Raw genomic sequence first — 19,373 nt, forward strand, 5'->3', positions numbered from 1 at the left:
GCAGAAGAGCTGGATCAGATCAACCTAGACAAGCTGCACCCAGAAAGAACCGTGCTCATTGGAGCAGGATGTACAGGAAGCTTACGACAGCAGCTAGTCAAGTTCTTGCAAGATAACATGGATTGCTTTGCATGGTCACACGATGATATGATAGGCATAGATCCATCCATCATAACACATAAGCTTAGCGTGGACCCAAAGTGTAAACCCATTCAACAAAGAAGAAGAAAGTTTGCAGCAGAAAGAAATAAGGTGATCAACCAGAAGTAGATAGACTCATTGGCAAAGAAAGAAAATAAGGGAAGTAAAATACCCAGAATGGTTGTCTAATGTAGTGGTAGTGCCTAAAAAGAATGGGAAGTGGAGAGTATGTGTGGACTTCACCGATCTCAACAAGGCATGTCCTAAAGATCCATTCCCGCTGCCTCATATTGATGCAATGGTGGATGCAACAGCTGGACACGAGATGTTAACATTTCTGGATACATGGAGTGGATACAATCAGATCAAGATGGATCCTGCAGATCAAGAGAAGACATCATTTATGTCCGAGAGAGAAATATATTGCTATAACGTCATGCCGTTCGGCCTAAAGAACGCAGGCTCCACATATCAAAGGCTGGTTAACAGAATGTTGAAAGAATAGATAGGAAGAACAATGGAGGTGTATATTGATGACATGGTGGTGAAATCAGAGAAGGCCAAAGAAGTAGCAGTAAGTGCTGTCCTGGTCAGAGAGCAAGAAAAGGAGCAGAAGCCGGTATACTACGTGAGCAAGTCTCTCCTGCCGGCAGAGACCAGTTACACATCTCTTGAAAAGTTAGTACTAGCATTGGTAGTAGCATCTCGCAAACTGCGTCCCTATTTTGAGTCACACATCATATATGTTGTGACAAACTACCCGCTAAAAGCTATCATGAGGAAGCCTGAACTTTCAGGAAGAATGTCTAAATGGTCTGTACACCTCAGTGGATACGACATCCAATACGACCCTAGAACAGCAATCAAATCACAAGCACCGGCCGACTTCGTGTCGACTTAAGTCCACCATCCGAATCGCGTATACGAGATCCTCACTTTAGAAGGAAGCAAGCAGACAGAAGTCTGGCAGATGCATATCGACGGAGCCTCCAACCAAAGGGGGGCAGGTGTAGGATTAAGTCTGCGATCACCACAGGGAGACCTGATAGTGCAAGCCGTAAGATGTGAATTCAAGGCAATCAACAATGAAACAGAATATGAGGCCTTGATATTGGGAATGAAGCTAGCTCTGGAGTTAGGGGTCAGACACCTGCTCATATCCAGCGACTCTCTGTTAATAGTCAACCACGTAAATGATGAGTTTATAGCCAGAGATTCGAAGATGATTGCATACCTAAAAGTAGCAAAGGAATTAAAACAAAAATTCGAAACTTGCAAGCTTAAACAGGTCCCCAGAGATCAGAACGTGGAAGCAGACGCTCTAGCAACCCTGGGGGCAATATTCAAACCATCAGAGCTATCCAGCATTCCAATAGCACATCCTAAAGGCAGACGAAATAAACAGGGGTGAACTGGAGGATCCACAAAGCGAAAAGGAAATCCAAGCAGTTACAGAGGAAGGTGAGAGCTCTCGGCCAAACAGGCAGACGCCCGACCAGGTAGCCGATCCGGCAGACGACTGGCGCACACCTTACCTAGACTGGCTGCGCCATAACAAGCTACCAGATGATATGAAAGAAGTGAGAGCTTTTAGAATAAAGGCCTTCAGATTCATACTTATTGATGATATATTATTCAGAAAATCGCTAGCAGGCCCCTACCTACGGTGCCTGGACAAGGAAGAAGCACAGACTGTGTTGCATGCTCTCCACAGTGGCGAATGTGGAAACCATGCAGGGGGCAGGAGTCTGGCAAATAAAGCCCTCAGACAGGGATATTATTGGCCTTCAATGAAAGCAGATGCAGTAGAGTATGCACGAAAATGTGATGCCTGCCAGCGCTCGGCGCCCATGATCCACCAGCCAACAGAGCCTCTGCACCCTATCATCTCTCCTTGGCCATTCATGGCATAGGGCATGGACATAGTAGGCCCCCTACCACGGGACACAGGAAACAGAACCTGGATGCTAGCAATGACAGATTACTTCTCCAAGTGGATAGAGGCAGAAGCATTCACGGAGGTAAAAGACAAACAAGTCATTTCGTTCATAAAACGAAACATCGTTTGCAGATTTGGTATCCCATCAGAAATCATATGTGACAATGGCTCACAATTCATCTCCAACGATACCGAGAGATACTGTGCCTGGTGGAATATCACCTTAAAAAAGTCAGCACCTAGGACTCCAAAGTCCAATGGACAAGCTGAATCCAGCAATAAAATCATTATGGACAATCTGAGAAGGAGGTTACATGAGTTAGGAGGAAAGTGGGCAGATGAATTGACACTAGTGTTATGGTCAGACAGAACGACGCCAAAGATAGCAACAGGTCAAACACCCTTCAACCTGGTGTTTGGCGCGGAAGCGGTCATTCCATCAGAAATTCTAGTTCCCACTCACAGGTATGAAAATATGACGAGGGAACTGAACAATGCAGAGATGACCAGAAGCCTGGACACAATTGACGAGTGCGAGCAAGCGCAAAAATCCGTCCTGGCGCCTACAAACAATCAAGGGCAGGAGTTACAACAAGAATGTGAAAGTCAGGCTCCTGGAGGTAGGAGACCTGGTTCTCCGAGAGGTGTTTCAAAACACCAAAAATCGAAAAGGTGCAAATTCGCCTACAAATGGGAAGGACCATACCAGGTAGAAGGAGTTGTTGGCCATGGTGCATACAGACTGATGACTATGGACGGTCAAATCATACAACGCCCATGGAACATACTTCACCTGAAGAGATATTACTTTTAATAATAAGTAGACTCTAGCTTTCATAATAATGTACTATGAGAAGCCAAATCATTTTTAAAGATAAAATAAAAATCCGGTAGTAGGCATACTGCCAGTTTCACTCTTATTTCTTGCATCTTTAGTTATTTTTAAAACTTTAAACTACTATTGGATGGTGTGGTCTTGCAGCGTCCTGGGACCACAATTGCTCTGGTACTCCATGAGATAGCGACAGGTACTTCACATCATTTTAATAGATTTTCTTATTTTCAGACTTCTCTAAGTACATCACTTTGAATTCTGGTATCTATGGTACTTTGAAAGGATGTCTAGCAGGACTGTCAACTGCCAACGCGGGGTGACAAGGCACACGGCACTCCAACATGCCCAACCTATTTTCTCCACAAGGAGCACCCTCACCAAAGTGACGTGGAACATACGAAAGGGATGGTCGACAAATGAATATGCTTATCCAGTTACCCCTGATACCACCCCCTGGACGTAGTTCCACTAATCGCAATTAATCAGGGCCCCAGCATGCATGCAAAAACGAACATGGAACGTAGGGATATCTGCGCTACCAGAATCCTGCAGCGTCTCCATTTGGTCCTAGAATGATGATAAACTTGCCTCAATGACGCCCATGTTGGCATTAAACGAGATGAACACACCTTGCATCATGAACAAGGTTAAGTAGTCCAAAATCATGCAGATACGCCTAAATCGCCATCCTACCGACACGGCAGCTAGCTTGGTCTGGATCAGTCTTTTCAGGCTGACCAGGCTGGTCTAAATCAGCCTCCTAGGTTGACACGGCCACTCCTCCTAACATTGCGGCATACGCCTAAATCAGCCACCAGGCTGACACGGCAGCTAGCTAAGTTAGAACGTTAGCCTTTTCAGGGTGACAGGACTCGCCTAAATCAGTCAAGCAGACTGACACGGCACAAACTTCCTAAAAACAGGGAAGAGAAACAACGAACACACGATATGTAAGCTAAAACCTTGTCAAACCATGACAAGGGGCATTTCAAAATATAGGCCAAAGTACGGCCCAAAAAGTTTAACCGCCACCTTGGCGGGGCAACCACAAAAGAACAAGTTTAAAACTTACAAGGTCTGCCGCCTCTGGGCCAGACTGCCAAAAAGTTCATCAAAACATAAAAACTTAATTATCGGTCATATTAATGACCTCCACCTCTGGCATCTCTTCTGCCTGCTGACCGCTCGTTTCAGGTACTGCACCAGCTTGCATATCCTCAGCCGCCATAGCTCCCTGAGCTCCGTCAAAGATCCCGGGACATTCCAAAGACCACCTCCAAAGAAACTGCTCACCAACGCAGAGAATTCACCTCACCAACTTCGGGCATCGACGCTCGGATCGGGTTGGGTGGGGTAGAGCATCTTCACCGCTTCTCCTCTTCCTCTATGGCCTCGCTGGGTGGGAGCCTCCTCAAGGGCAAAGACGCATCCCGCCGATCTTTCCCGCCAGGTGGCATAGGCGACAACGTTGGTGGCCGGGAGATCACTCACCGATCTTCTCCTCGATCGCTTCGTGAGTCGAAAAAAGTCTTTGCACACCGCCCGAGTTCGAGCCACCGATCGGCCCCCTCCTTCAACTTCTTCTTAGTGACAATGAAGCTCGGTCTTCCTCCACCACACGCTCCTTTAGATCAACCCGCTGTTGTGCCGGATCTGCAATCTCCTTCACTCCCGGTTCTTGGCGCCGGTAGCACGGCCGGTGGTCCGCACTATGTTGATCATCTTCCTGTTGTAGAGTGCAGACTGGAGAGTCTGGGGCATAAATAATCAGAAGTCAGCAAGAGAGTTGGGAGGCAGAATTTAAGCAAGAAGCAGATGGACAGGCAGGTAGAAGACGAAGAATACTTACCATGAAGGCGTTGTGCACGTCATTTTCGGCCATCTCCTCTGGGGTGAACTCCGAAAACGTTTCCTCAACAGGAGGAAAGTGTTGGGGTTGGTGTCCTTAACAGTTAGTGCAAGGACTTATAAACCTCTAAAAGGATCAAAGGGCATACTTTTGGTATTATTATCAGTTGATCCACGTTTATCAATAACGGTTGGCCTGCTAGATAAGTTTGACGTTATTGTCATACAGATGGCGGTGATCAAATGGTCCCTAAAAGTCACACCTATAGGATACGTTTGAGAGACGTGACGGTATGAAAATACAGTCATGTAGATGCCAAATCTGACTAACCAGTTAGTCCGAGTTATTTGACTAGTAATTAGTCAAAATGTGATGTTGAGATATTATATTTAATACGGATTAAATATCATGGGCTAAGGCGAATTAACCAGTTAATTCGTAAAATTAAATATAAGCGTTTTATATTTGATTAATGTATATTGAATTTAATTATACAATATCGTCCTTGTCGGACATGTATTAATACTTCAACTAACCCGAGTTATTAGTTGATGTTTTAATAGCCGATAACCGATGACGATTTATAATAAACCGTGTCATATACATTTAGCATTTTTCGAGCCAGTCCACGAGGTAAAATTAAGAGGAAGTGGAAGCCCACTTCCCCATGCATACCCACGGTCCAGCCGAACCAAACAAAAGGAGAGACTCCCTCTCCTTTTGGACGAGACAATTCATTTTACAGAAAACTAGGGTTTTGGAGACATTTTTCTCTCTGAAACCTAGATCTCACATCTCGAAAACCTCACAACAGTTCTCCCAATATTGCAAGGCAATCGAAGAACACCATCTAGCACAAGGGCATATCTCGGACAAATCTTGGGTGCAACAATTAGGAGGGAATCTCGTTTGATTTCTGTTCTTTACGCCGTGCATCATAGGACCCGAGGTTGATTTCTGTCTTTATCGTTTCTCTATTGTATTTACGTTTTATGACAATAATTCACATGCTAAATTTACATTATAGTCCTAAATTTAGAGGGTCTTATACGGATATTACCCCACAAGTGGTATCAGAGCGAGGCCACGTAAATTTTCATTGTGATTTTTCATAAAAAACGATTTTAAAACGACTGTTTTGTCTCGAATACCGTGCCATGTATACACGGCTGATTCGTTTTTGTTCTTGTTGAAACCGTGACATGTTTTACACGGTTTTATCATCTTGTTTTCGATTTGTTTTTATGCATATTGTTGTTTTATACGGAGATTATAACAATATGTCAAGTTTTATCAAATTGTTAAATTTGTTTTGATGCGTTTTGATCAAAATTGCAATTGATTCTGTCTCGAAAAACTGTTTTCACGAGGGTTTTGTTTTCCCAGAATTATTTGCACTCGATCGAGCATGTTCTTACTCGATCGAGAGGTTTTCTGTCATGTTTTTTTGCTCGATCGAGATGTCCTCGTACTCGATCGAGCAGATTTGCTGATAAAAGTACTCGATCGACCACCAGTTTAGTCGATCGAGCACTTTCTGATTGGCTATCCTCTCGATCGACTTGCAGTTCAGTCGATTGAGCCCTTTTGTCCCTCGATCGAGCACTTATGTCCCTGGATCGAAGGATTTCTTTTGACAGCTTTGAAAATTTATTCCTTTTGCTTTAAATTTTCTTTTGGCTACAAAATGTACATTATACGGATATTGTACACTCGCTATGATTGTGAAACGGTTCACACACGTACCATTAAGTTATTTTAACATGTATTTAAAGTAACGGACTGTATGAGATTAAAATTAAATTGATAGAAGCAGTTTTATCACATGAATTTTAATCATTAAAAGGTGGTTTGGATAATTTAACATAATTACAGAATTATGTCACGAATGAATTTGTTTTTAGTTGATGCATTTTAATTATCGTTTTGTTGAATGCCTTGAATGCCTTTTATTACGTATTTAATTTATTTTTGCAAACGGTTGTAACTTAGTGTGGCCTTAGTAGAACGTGTTACCGTAATGATGGAACACGGTCTTGGTTGTATTTTGAGATCTCGTATCTCCGTTTTGGGATTTTTCACTTGTAATTACAGTTTTTAATTAGAATGTAAATAGGTTTATATTTGTAATTTTAAATTGTAATTTTTGAGAAGACCAAAGATGGAGACCGGATGCTCACTCCCGCTACTTGGATCAAGATGGAACATCAAGACAAGCTTCTCGGGTCCAACGGTGGATTCCAAAGTTGTTTTATGTTTTGTTTTACTAGGATAGGCCACACTAGGAATTTTTATTTACGTATTGCATTCTTTTATTTATTTTTCGTAACGATAATATGCATCATATTCCGCCTAAAAACCAAACCACCTAATTATTGCATGAAAACTGACACATATAGAGGTCACGAGTTAGTTTTCATTGACATTCTCATGTCACACGTTCTTTTTAAGCCATCACCCAAATTGATTCATTCACGCAGACGCTAGTTATTCGTTCACTTAAAATGAATTATAATTAGGTTGATGGGATCTTCCTCGTATAAACAAAAATTGAGAACGGTCTTTATAGGTCAAACTCCAATGAGTCCCTTGTTCGTCGGTAGGCATAATATGACCCCTTCTACGTCGGGTAAGTTGGAACCGATTGACCTATTTTATCTCAACACTATGGTCACTCGTACGATCCTGTGACTATGGTGGACTATAGATAGGATTTACGGAAATTTATCGACCAAGAGTTCTTCCGGAAGAATTAGCTAAACAGTTGGCTTATCAATTTACAGAAATTGAGTCTTGGGATCACTTGTATCTTTCTTGAGGGAGATCAATTATGCAAGTGCGAGAGTCTACATGTTTAAAATGAATTTTAAAATAGACTTAAATCACCTCGATGAGTTGCTTATTTCGTTTTGTTTTTCCTTTCTTTTTCAGTGTAGATCACGAATTTTTTAAACTGCAAATAACAAATGGCTGGTTCTACTGATAACCCAATGCCAAGTGCCACATTGGACCGTGAGTCCTGGCTTCGGATCTTCATGAATCAGATGAATCGCCTACTCGATCAAGAATGATGGATCAAACTTCGCGGACTGGGAGGCGGCATTACGGAATGCTGCCGCTGCTGACGGGAAGCTCAAATATCTATTAGAGCCTCTCCCGGCAAACCCAGGTCCCACGGCTAGAGCTGCTGAAATCACCAAGTTTAATGATTTCTGTATGGAAGCGGGTGCGATTAAAAACGTACTCATTTTTGCAATGGAATCCAATTTGCAGAAACGCTTCATAGCCCATGGTGCGAACAAGATTTTCACCACGCTCACCAAGGAATTCTCGAAAGCACCGAGAATCGTGACCTATGAGCATACCACTCGCTTCTTTGATGCGAGACTCCAGAAGGGCCAACCGGTTAGCCCACACATTCTCAGCATGATTGAGAATGTCGAGAAACTGGAGACCTTTAACTGTAACATCAGCGAGAACATTGTTATCGACCGCTTACTTCACTCACTCCACGATGGTTATTCGCAATTTAGAGCGAATTACTATATGAATGATTTGAAGAAAACTCCGCATGAACTGCACTCCCTCCTCGTACAGACCGAGAAGGACATGAAGTTCAGTGGGAGCATGAAACAGGATGTTCTCGTTGTGTCAAATAAAGGAAAGGGTAAGGGCAAAGCTCGTGCAAACCTAGCAGAGGTAAGGCGAAGTTCAAGAAGTCGGGTTCAGGTAAGAGTGGGCCTGGTGAGTCGAGCACCTCATCAGGCACGACAAAGAGCAAGAATGATAACATGGAATGCCATCACTGCCACAAGACTGGGCATTGGAGGCGTACATGTCCTGTTTATCATGAGGACTTAAAGGCAGGTCGTGTTAAACCTGTTGGTATGTCTTCCTCTTCTTCTACTTTTATTCATATGATTGAGATTAACCACGCAAGTTACGGAACTTGGGTATTTGATACTGGTTGTGGTTCTCATCTGTGTAATCATGTGCAGGGGCTCCGAAACATCGAACCCCTCGTGAAGGGTGAGGTGGACCTGCGTGTTGGGAATGGAGCAAGAGTAGCCGCCATCTCAAAAGGGACATATGTGATCCAGCTTTCCCAAATGATTTGAGTTGTCATTATATGACTGCTATTATGTACCTAGTCTTTCGAAAAACATTATTTCGCCGCACTTGATAAACTTGGTTTTTCATTTGTAATAGAAAATAATACTTGCATTTTCTCATTACACGATATGATTTACTAAGAAAGCGTCTCCATGAACGGAATTTATGTTTTAGATCCGACCACGGAAATATTACACGTAATGAATAAAAAGTTAAAGGTTGGTGACAAAGATCAAACGTATCTATGGCACCGCCGTATGGGACACATTAATGAGAAACGCGTAAAACACTCATCAAACATGGAGCTATCTCGGCCTTTGATTTTCAATCATTTGGCACGTGTGAATCATGTCTCATCGGTAAGATGACTCGTATTTCCTTCAAAGGTGTTGGAATGCGCGCTGCCGACCTATTAGGACTCATACACACGGATGTATGTGGCCCTATGTCAATCACCGCACGAGAAGGCTATAGGTATTTCATCACTTTCACGGACGATTTAAGTAGATATGGCTATGTCTACTTAATGAAGCACAAAAGTGAATCCTTTGAGAAATTCAAAGAATACCAGAATAGGGTACAGAACCTATTGGGTAGAAAGATTAAAACACTACGTTCAGATCGTGGTGGCGAGTATCTTTCTCACGAATTTGATCAACACCTAAAAGACTCGGGGATTGCCCTACGCTTAACTCCACCGAACACCTCAATTGAATGGTGTGTCCGAACGGAGAAATCGAACACTACTTGATATGGTTCGATCCATGATGAGTCACACGGTTTTACCCGATTCGTTATGGGGTTATGCTCTTTGTCACCGCTCTAATACTTAACCGAAGTCCGTCTAAAGCTCATGACAAGACTCCATATGAACTATGGAAGGGAACGGTCCCTAACTTGTCCTTTATACGGGTTTGGGGCTGCGAGGCTTATGTCAAGTGGAGACACGAGGATAAGCTCGGCCCGCGATCGGTCAAGACATACTTTATAGGTTATCCTAAAGGAACACTTGGTCATTACTTTTATTCGCCAACCGAACAACGCGTTTTTGTTGCGGCTAGTGCGACATTCTTAGAGAAGGAATTTCTCGAGAATGCAAAGAGTGATAGAACCTTCGACCTGTCGGAGATTCCAGAACCAAACACCGAGCAACCATTGGAGGAACCTGTTCCTTCAATCCCGGCTGCGGTGAATATTCCTGAGGAACCTAGGAGGTCGGGAAGAGTCTCTATTCCTCCGGACAGATACATTGGTATGGTTGAGGAACATGACATAGATGACGTTCTACTCTTAACAAGTAGTGAACCCGCAACCTATAAAGGTGCCATGACTAGTTCTGACTCAAAGCTATGGCTTGAGGCCATGCAATCCGAGATGGACTCCATGTATGAGAACAACGTGTGGGATCTTGTTGACTTACCTGCCAAGGTTCGTCCCCTTCAATGCAAATGGCTTTACAAGATAAAGCATTCAGTGGAAGGTCAACAAGATATCTACAAAGCACGACTAGTTGCTAAAGGTTTCACCCAAGTGCCAGGTTTGCACTACGATGAGATTTTTGCACCCGTAGTCATGCTGCGTTCCATTCGGATTATCTTAGCGATTGCCGCTTTTCATGACTATGAAATTTGGCAAATGGACGTGAAAACCGCCTTCTTAAACGGCTTTTTGGAGGAAGAGTTGTACATGGTACAACCCGAAGGTTTCATCGATCCAGTACATCCTAAGAAAGTATGCAAACTTAAGCGTTCCATTTATGGACTTAAGCAAGCATCAAGGAGTTGGAATCATCGCTTCGACCAAGTGATTAAAGAAAATGGATTTACTCGATCGGTCGAGGAACCATGTTTATATATCAAGTCGAGTGGGAGCAAGATTGTCTTCCTAATATTGTATGTTGACGACATACTCCTGATTGGGAATGACATACCTCTATTAACTTCGGTGAAAGTATGGTTGAAAAACCATTTCCAGATGAAAGATCTGGGAGAGGCACAAAGAATTCTAGGCATCCGTATCTATCGAGATAGATCACGACGGATGTTATCTCTCAGTCAAGAGTCTTACATAGACAAAGTCCTAGAGAGATTCAGTATGACTAACTCCAAGAAGGGGTTCCTTCCTATGGCTCCAGGGGTGCATTTGAGCCGCCCTCGGCACCGAGACACCGGAAGAGAAAGAGCGCATGACACGGATTCCTTATGCTTCGGCTATAGGATCAATCATGTATGCCATGATATGCACACGTCCGGACGTGGCATATGCATTGAGTATGACAATTCGATTCCAACAAAGATCCAGGTGAACCACATTGGCTGGTCAAAGAACATTCTTAAGTACCTACGGAGGACTAAAGATTGGGCATTGACTTATGGAGGCGATCAAAAGCTATGCGCAACCGATTCTACGCAGATGCTAGCTTCCAAACGGATCGAGATGACTCGAAATCTCGACCGGATTCGTTTTTACTCTTAATGGCTGCAGATCACCGGAAGAGTTCGAAACAAATCACATAAAGAGATTCTACGACCGAGTCCGAGTACTATGCCGCGTCCTGGCTACAAAGGAAGCGATATGGATGCGTCAATTCTTACATGGGCTCTCTGTAGTGCCTAGTTCGAATGACCCGATCACCATCTATTGCGACAATAGTGGTGCCATCTTCCAAGCTAAGGAGCCAAAGTCTAGCAACAAGTCTAGACATGTACAACGGAAAGCTCATCTAATCCGGGATTACGTGGAGCAAAAGGAAGTAGTGATAGAAAAGATTGCTAGAGATGATAACATAGCAGATCCTCTCACTAAAGCATTACGACAAGATAAGCATGAAGGGCATGTTAATTCCATGGGAATTAAACGTGTTCCTAAGTTGTAGTACTCTTTTATGGATCTGATTCATTCTCTCTTGTACTCTATACGACATCATCGTTTTGATATTTTATATATATTTTGTTTTTCATGTGGAATTGTACGACAATTTTGAACACCACAAAGTGAACCGAACAAACATCATATCTTTTTAGTCCTTAATTGCCCACATGAGCTGATAACTCGGCAATTATTTTGTGACGTTGGTTGATGGTGGGTTCAACGAGCCATAAGTCAACCGGTTGACCGACCAATCACGAGAGGCGATTTATACGGATATTTCGTAGGACACAATTGTGACATCGACGTGGAGTCCTAAATGTTTTATAACATTCGTTGCTTGGCCGTGGATAGGACTTCCATGGTGATCCTAAGAGTCGATTCTTTTGACTATTGACTGTCTCTTGAGACTAAGGCATTTTTTGGTGACTTTGGTTTCTTTCTCACGGTCATCCGTAATAGAGGGCCAAGTAGATTTTTTCTGGGTCATTTCATGCCGTGCTTAGATCGGAAGGAGTTCGAGTTGAAGGAAATATTCAGCCTTTATCGTGTACTCGATATTTCTCGGGGCCACTCGAGGAGTCAGAATCGAAATGCATGGCCATGCTCGGATACGGATTCGTTTTATCGGTTAAGTTACTCTCTAGTCGGGGAAACCACTCTAGATACAGATCGATTGTAAAATACGACCTTTGCGGATCCGGATCTGCAAATTGTTTTACATTGAGTGGGAGAGATTTTAAATGAATATGAGAATCGGTTATCGCACATACACTTGTACGGACAAGTGGGAGTTTGTTGGAGCTTGTGTCCTCCAGTTAGTGCGGATAACGTCATTGCACATGCACTTGTACGGACAAGTGGGAGCTTGTTGGGGTTGGTGTCCTTAACAGTTAGTGCAAGGACTTATAAACCTCTAAAAGGATCAAAGGGCATACTTTTGGTATTATTATCAGTTGATCCACGTTTATCAATAACGGTTGGCTTGCTAGATAAGTTTGACGTTATTGTCATACAGATGGCGGTGATCAAATGGTCCCTAAAAGTCACACCTATAGGATACGTTTGAGAGACGTGACGGTATGAAAATACAGTCATGTAGATGCCAAATCTGACTAACCAGTTAGTCCGAGTTATTTGACTAGTAATTAGTCAAAATGTGATGTTGAGATATTATATTTAATACGGATTAAATATCATGGGCTAAGGCGAATTAACCAGTTAATTCGTAAAATTAAATATAAGCGTTTTATATTTGATTAATGTATATTGAATTTAATTATACAATATCGTCCTTGTCGGACATGTATTAATACTTCAACTAACCCGAGTTATTAGTTGATGTTTTAATAGCCGATAACCGATGACGATTTATAATAAACCGTGTCATATACATTTAGCATTTTTCGAGCCAGTCCACGAGGTAAAATTAAGAGGAAGTGGAAGCCCACTTCCCCATGCATACCCACGGTCCAGCCGAACCAAACAAAAGGAGAGACTCCCTCTCCTTTTGGACGAGACAATTCATTTTACAGAAAACTAGGGTTTTGGAGACATTTTTCTCTCTGAAACCTAGATCTCACATCTCGAAAACCTCACAACAGTTCTCCCAATATTGCAAGGCAATCGGAGAACACCATCTAGCACAAGGGCATATCTCGGACAAATCTTGGGTGCAACAATTAGGAGGGAATCTCGTTTGATTTCTGTTCTTTACGCCGTGCATCATAGGACCCGAGGTTGATTTCTGTCTTTATCGTTTCTCTATTGTATTTACGTTTTATGACAATAATTCACATGCTAAATTTACGTTATAGTCCTAAATTTAGAGGGTCTTATACGGATATTACCCCACAGAAAGAGCAGCTGATCAATCTCCGGCCAGTAGGGCACCTTGTCCACGTTCCCAAAGCCCTCTGGGAAGTGAGCAATAATGCCTCCGCTGGATGGTGGAGGATGGCGAGATAACGGGTTAACTTCCAGGGGCTCACGTGCAGTAGAACTGGAAACTGTGGGAGGAGTCTGGAAAGAGGCGGCCGGAGCACTCCTCTTGGAGGCAGAGGCCACATCAGGGCTGGCAGAAGGTCTCTTTCTTTTAGCACTTTGGAGGATGAGTTCCAATGGATCAACTTTTGAACCTGCAAGCATATATAAGTCTCAGACGACGGGATGATTAAAACGTCAGCAGAAATAGCATGCAAATAAAAGTGGTTGCAGAAATCTTACCGGAAGACATACTGTGAGCTGATTGGGGAGGATTGGAGGAGGAAGCAGGTGAAAAACCAGGAAGCAGGTCTGGGAACTTTCTCTCGGACTCGTAAATGCTTTGAATGACTTCTTGTCGCAGTGGGATCTTGGCGCCGATACGGGTAAGGTCACGGGGTCCGCACGAAGACGATGAAGTAAGCTAGTAAGCAAATGAGATAAAATAAATCAAAGCGACAGGAGGCTACTTACTCAAGTCGAACCCATTTCTCGAAAATATAATCGGCGGGAGGCTGGATGGAGTCCTTCCTCACGTAGAAGAAGTCCTCAAACCATTTCTCATCACGGGATTTTGACACGTGTCTGAAGGGAGCCTCTCCATGGCCCCGGAATGAGAACTGACCCCTGCCTAGGGATCTGATGATGTACATGTGAGCCGGACGCCCGAGTGACGGATTTGCAAGATTTCACCGACCGGCCGAGAATAGAGAAGAACTCTCCATATGGCAGCGAAAATTTGTGCCATGGCGAAATTATTGGTAAAAATGAAATCTTGGACGAGTTTAGGGAAAGGAAAACGGAGGCCATATTTAAACGGGTACAAGTAGAAACAAACTCACCCCGGACGGAGGGCGTCAGCTTTCTGTCCCGGTTCAGGGATGACGATATCCACCCCGTCACCAAGACCAAGTAGACTCTTGATCATAGGAATGTCGGCCGGAGTTAGGGCGGAGTCACAATCATGTGGATGTTTAAAAAGTCCCCGAGAAGGGAAAGTGGGGTCAAGATTACGGTCGGAGGGTGTAGGGGTTGACGAGGATTGTCGAGTTTTACCCATGGTGACGAGAGAAAATGAAGATTAAAAGAAGAAGAGAAGATGGATTACCCGGTGATGGAGACGGGAAAGGGAAACAGTGAAGCCGACAAGGAATAAAAGAGAAGGAAGATTGAGGGTTTAAGAGAGAAGAGTTTTTGAATTGATTTAAAGTGATTAATGAGAGTGGAAGAGGGACGTTGGGGTTATAAAGAGGAGAGAGGGAGTTGGGTGCGGAGAAAGAGGAGTAGGGCGGCTGGAAATGATGGATTGCATGGGAAGGAGTAAAAAGACGGCATAGGGTTTAGTATTTGGTTACGTGAAATTCCTTGCTCGATACTTGGAAGCGTACTTCACAAGAAATTTGGGGCAAACTGTTTGGGCTAAAAATAGCATAATAAAGAAGGCCCATTTGATGAAATAAAGATTACGAAAGAAGTGATAAGGAGGAAAGGAGCCCGCGGTCAGGAAAAGGGGAAACGGGCTTAAGAAGGATCAAGAGCCCGTCATAGAAGGTGCCCGTGTTAAGGAAAGGAGTGTCAGGGAGAAGTTAGGGAGAAGTTAGGGAGAAGATAGGGAGATCGGGGAGAATTGGCAAGGGAGTCCGGGTTTGGAAAGAAGTCCTTATGGAAATAATATTCCCTTTCCATATTCGAGGTAGGATATATCTAGGGTTCTTACCCTATAAATAGCCAAGGGGAGCAAATCAAGAAGGGCATTCACTCATCCGTACATTCATTCGAGATTATACTCAAGACAACCGCACTTACGCACTCTCATCAACACCACGGCATATCACTCACAAATATATACCCATCGGAGATCTTGCAGGCCAGACACCTAACGCCAGCAAGATTAGTATAAACGTCACTATTGTAATCATCCTCCAATTCATATAGTGCAATACTTGGCAGGGTACCGTCCCTCCCGCAGTTGTTCCCACATTGGGTTTTCCGCGTCACCAAAATCTTACGTGTCAATTTACATTACGCATTTTATTTTCCTATTTACTCAACGACGTACGAACAAACATACATTCAACCAACGAATATAGACTACATTGACCCTAATTAAGCGATTTGGGTAAAAATACCTAAACAGCTAGTCGAATTTTGTTCCCTCTTTCCTTATTTAGAGACCTTTATTTGGTACAAATTCAATTATGTGGGGTTGGGTGTTTTGTTTCTTTCAAATTCATTTCTTTATTTATGTGCCAAAAAGTACCGGGAACATTAGACAGACTAGGAGGGTGTATGATCTAAACCTAAGCCAACACCTAACTTCGTAACTCGTACTCAACCCGAACTCGAAATATACCCACTCATATTCCAATTAAAAATTCAAGTTACCGATAAACTTACTCATCCGACTCGTATGACATGTCTCTTTCAAGACACTCTCCCTTCAGGCCTATTTTCTGGAGTATCATTCTCTTCAATCCCATTTCATGAAAAACTCACTTCTTTCTCATCTGTTCATCAAATCACGCTTCATTACCTCTCAAAGATCCAGCTTTTCTCTACACTCCATACGCTTTCATAATCATTCAACATTACCCAATTCATGGAACACCAGCACTTCCACCATGATCATCACAAACCCAATTCTTCAATCAATGCAAAAATGCGCTACAATGTCACAACTTAAGCAAATTCAAGCTCAAATGACACGTAAAGGTCTATTCTTTCATGTTTTTCCTGTTAGTAGAATCATTGCTTTTTGTGCTCTTTCTGATCATGGTGATATTAATTATGCTCATTTGATTTTTGATCAAATTTTGTCTTCTAATGTTTACATTTGGAATACTATGATTAAGGGTTTTTGTAGAGCTGGAAATTATGCAATGGGTGTGTCGTTTTTTCGTAAAATGGTTAGAGATGAGGTTGAATTCGATGGAAGGAGCTTTGTTTTCGCGCTTAAGGCGTTTGCAGGGGTTTCGGGTTTTCGGGAAGGGAGAGGGGTTCATTGTATGGTTTCGAAATTGGGGTTTGGAGAATATGTGTTGGTGGGAAATGGGTTAATTCATTTTTATGCAGACGGCGGGTTTTTGAGTTTTGCTCGACAAGTGTTTGATGAATGTCGTGAGAGGGATGTTGTGACTTGGACTGCTATGATTGATGGGTATGTTCAGAGGAATTGTCCTGATGAGGCTTTAAGTCTCTTTGGTTTGATGTTGTGTGGTGAGGTGGTGCCTAATGAAGTTACGATGATCACATTGTTGTCGGCGTGTGCTCTTAAGGGGAATTTGAAGCTAGGAAAGATAATTCATAGTTATATAGAGAAAGTTGATGTCGAGTGTACTTTGAATTTGATGAACTCTATGTTGGATATGTATGTCAAATGTGGAGGTTTAACAGCTGCTAGAAGGTTGTTTGAACTAATGGAACGTAGGGATGTGTTTTCTTGGACTAGTATGGTGAATGGTTATGCGAGGCATGGCGAGTTAGAAATGGCTAGGAGGTATTTCAACGAGATGCCTGTGAAAAATGTTGTGGCATGGAACGCAATGATTGCTGGCTATTCTCAAAACAATCAGCCGAAGGATGCCCTAGAATTGTTTCAAGCTATGGTGGAAGGTGGTTTAGTACCCATTGAGGCAACCCTAGTCAGTGTTCTCTCTGCTTGTGCTCAGTCTAGTTGCTTGGATTTGGGTCGACGGATTCATAGCCACTATATCCATCAAAACCGAATCAAACTCAGCCCCTCGCTGGGAAATGCATTGATAGACATGTATGCTAAGAGTGGCCAAATTGACATGGCTGAGGAACTCTTCAATGAGATGCCTAAAAGAGACCTGGTAACATGGAATACCATGATTGTGGGTTATGCCGATCATGGGAATGCAAACAAGGCCTTAAACCTATTTGACAAAATGAGAGATTTGGGGATCAAGCCTGATCATATCACTTATATTGGCATCCTTTCAGCTTGTAGTCATGCCGGTTTAGTTTCCATAGGGCGTAAGCACTTCTTGGACATGGAACAAGTTTTCGGATTGTTAGCAAAGGTGGAACATTATGCTTGTATGATTGATTTACTGGGTCGGGGAGGATTGCTAGGTGAAGCTTTTGACATGATAAAGGCGATGCCTATGGAACCTGATGAAGCTGTATGGGGTGCATTGCTTAATGCATGTAGGATGCATGGAAATGTCGATCTTGGGAAAATTGCTGCTGAAAAATTGATCGATCTAGATCCAGAAGATAGTGGTACATATATGCTTCTTGCCAATATATTGTCTAGGGAGGGAAGGTGGGAAGATGTGAGCTCAACTAGAAATATGATGAGAGAAAAGGGTGTCAAGAAGACCCGAGGAAGTAGCTCTGTAGAAGTGGAGGGCGAGTTCCATGAATTTTCAGTTGCAGATGATTCCCATCCAAGATCAGAAGAAATATACAAAGTATTGAAGGAAATCTTTATCTTGTCAGATTTGGAAGAAGACTTGTTTCAGCATGTAAGTTTTGCTGAGAACGAAGATATGGTACAAAATGGCTGACACACATCACTTGAAGTTGCATTCTTTTTGCAAGGATACTTCATGACAAGCTTTCTGGTTCGATATGCTTGTATGAAGTGGAATCTCCTTCAGGAATTTCACCCAAGAGAGATTCATTATGAGTTACTCTGGTGATTGCATTTCGAACGACATGCTCTTGGACCTATTGCTGCGCAAATCTATCAGTGGATGAAAGATTAGTTCAAGTATGCTATGGGGTCAGTTAATGTCTTTTTTACATCTGCTCCTACAAATGATTCACAGTTTCGACAACTAATCAGATAAATCAGCATACATTTGGAGGGTTCTTTATTCTTTCTCTTTGACAGATTGCAGATGGATTGCGGTTTTGCTGGCATGGTGGAGCTTGACATCAAGAATGGCCTTTTCCGCGGGAAATATGGGTTGACAGACTCACATTGTCCTTTTTAGTTTAGCATATTCTGGACCGAGTAGAGGACAGTTAGGGTTAGTTCACCCACAAATTCCCTCCCAACGAGTTTGATAGAGTGGTGATTGATGTTGGCGCGTGTTATGAGTTTTCGGTCGAAGTTAGGGACATAATTCAATCACAACGGAATGAAAGTAATTTTTGGGTGGTTTGTTCTAATTTTGTTGTGTGTTGGAATTTCCCAGCTTTAGGAAAATAATTTTCATGTAAGTTTGTGGATTTGTTTAGTATGTTCGGGGTTGTGTTCCTATTTGAAGATTGATGACAATGGAAACATATTCATTCTTCTTGTTTGTGTTGTGAAAACTATGAACTATGATACTAAGAAATTCTTTGCTCTAAATATAGCTGATTATGAAATTGAATTTAGTTGAATAAATGTCGAAGCTTTACTGTATTAATTTTATTCCAAGTGATACAGCTAGAGGTGGCAATGGGGCGGAGTTCGGTTATGTCGAGTCATCGTTGGGTCGGGTCGTCATTTGGTGACAAATCGGGGCCAGATTGGGTTTGGGCCAGTACCGGGTTAGGTTATAACATACTCATGTAGTCATGTTATCTTATGTATCTATACAATCTATATCTATCTATCTATCTATCTATCTACAATAAGTCGCCCTTATGACAAGTCAAATATCACCCACATGGGTAGATAAGACAAA

General features: G+C 42.6%; 1 protein-coding gene across 1 annotated transcript; it reads left to right on the forward strand.

The window, feature by feature from the left end:
* The first annotated feature begins 16,140 nt into the window (after window positions 1-16,140).
* LOC141607921 (pentatricopeptide repeat-containing protein At2g29760, chloroplastic-like) lies at window positions 16,141-19,090 on the forward strand. Its single transcript, XM_074427274.1, has 2 exons — window positions 16,141-18,478; window positions 18,590-19,090. The coding sequence occupies exon 1, from the start codon at window positions 16,212-16,214 to the stop codon at window positions 18,258-18,260; it is 2,049 nt and encodes a 682-aa protein (XP_074283375.1). The 5' UTR covers window positions 16,141-16,211; the 3' UTR covers window positions 18,261-18,478; window positions 18,590-19,090.
* The last annotated feature ends 283 nt before the right edge of the window (window positions 19,091-19,373 follow it).

This window comes from Silene latifolia, chromosome 1 (genome assembly GCF_048544455.1).
Source record: "Silene latifolia isolate original U9 population chromosome 1, ASM4854445v1, whole genome shotgun sequence".
NCBI classification, from domain to species: Eukaryota; Viridiplantae; Streptophyta; class Magnoliopsida; order Caryophyllales; family Caryophyllaceae; genus Silene; species Silene latifolia.

Coding starts and splice junctions, on each gene's coding strand:
- LOC141607921 (XM_074427274.1), top strand. CDS start 16,212: ATGAAAAACTCACTTCTTTCTCATCTGTTCATCAAATCACGCTTCATT.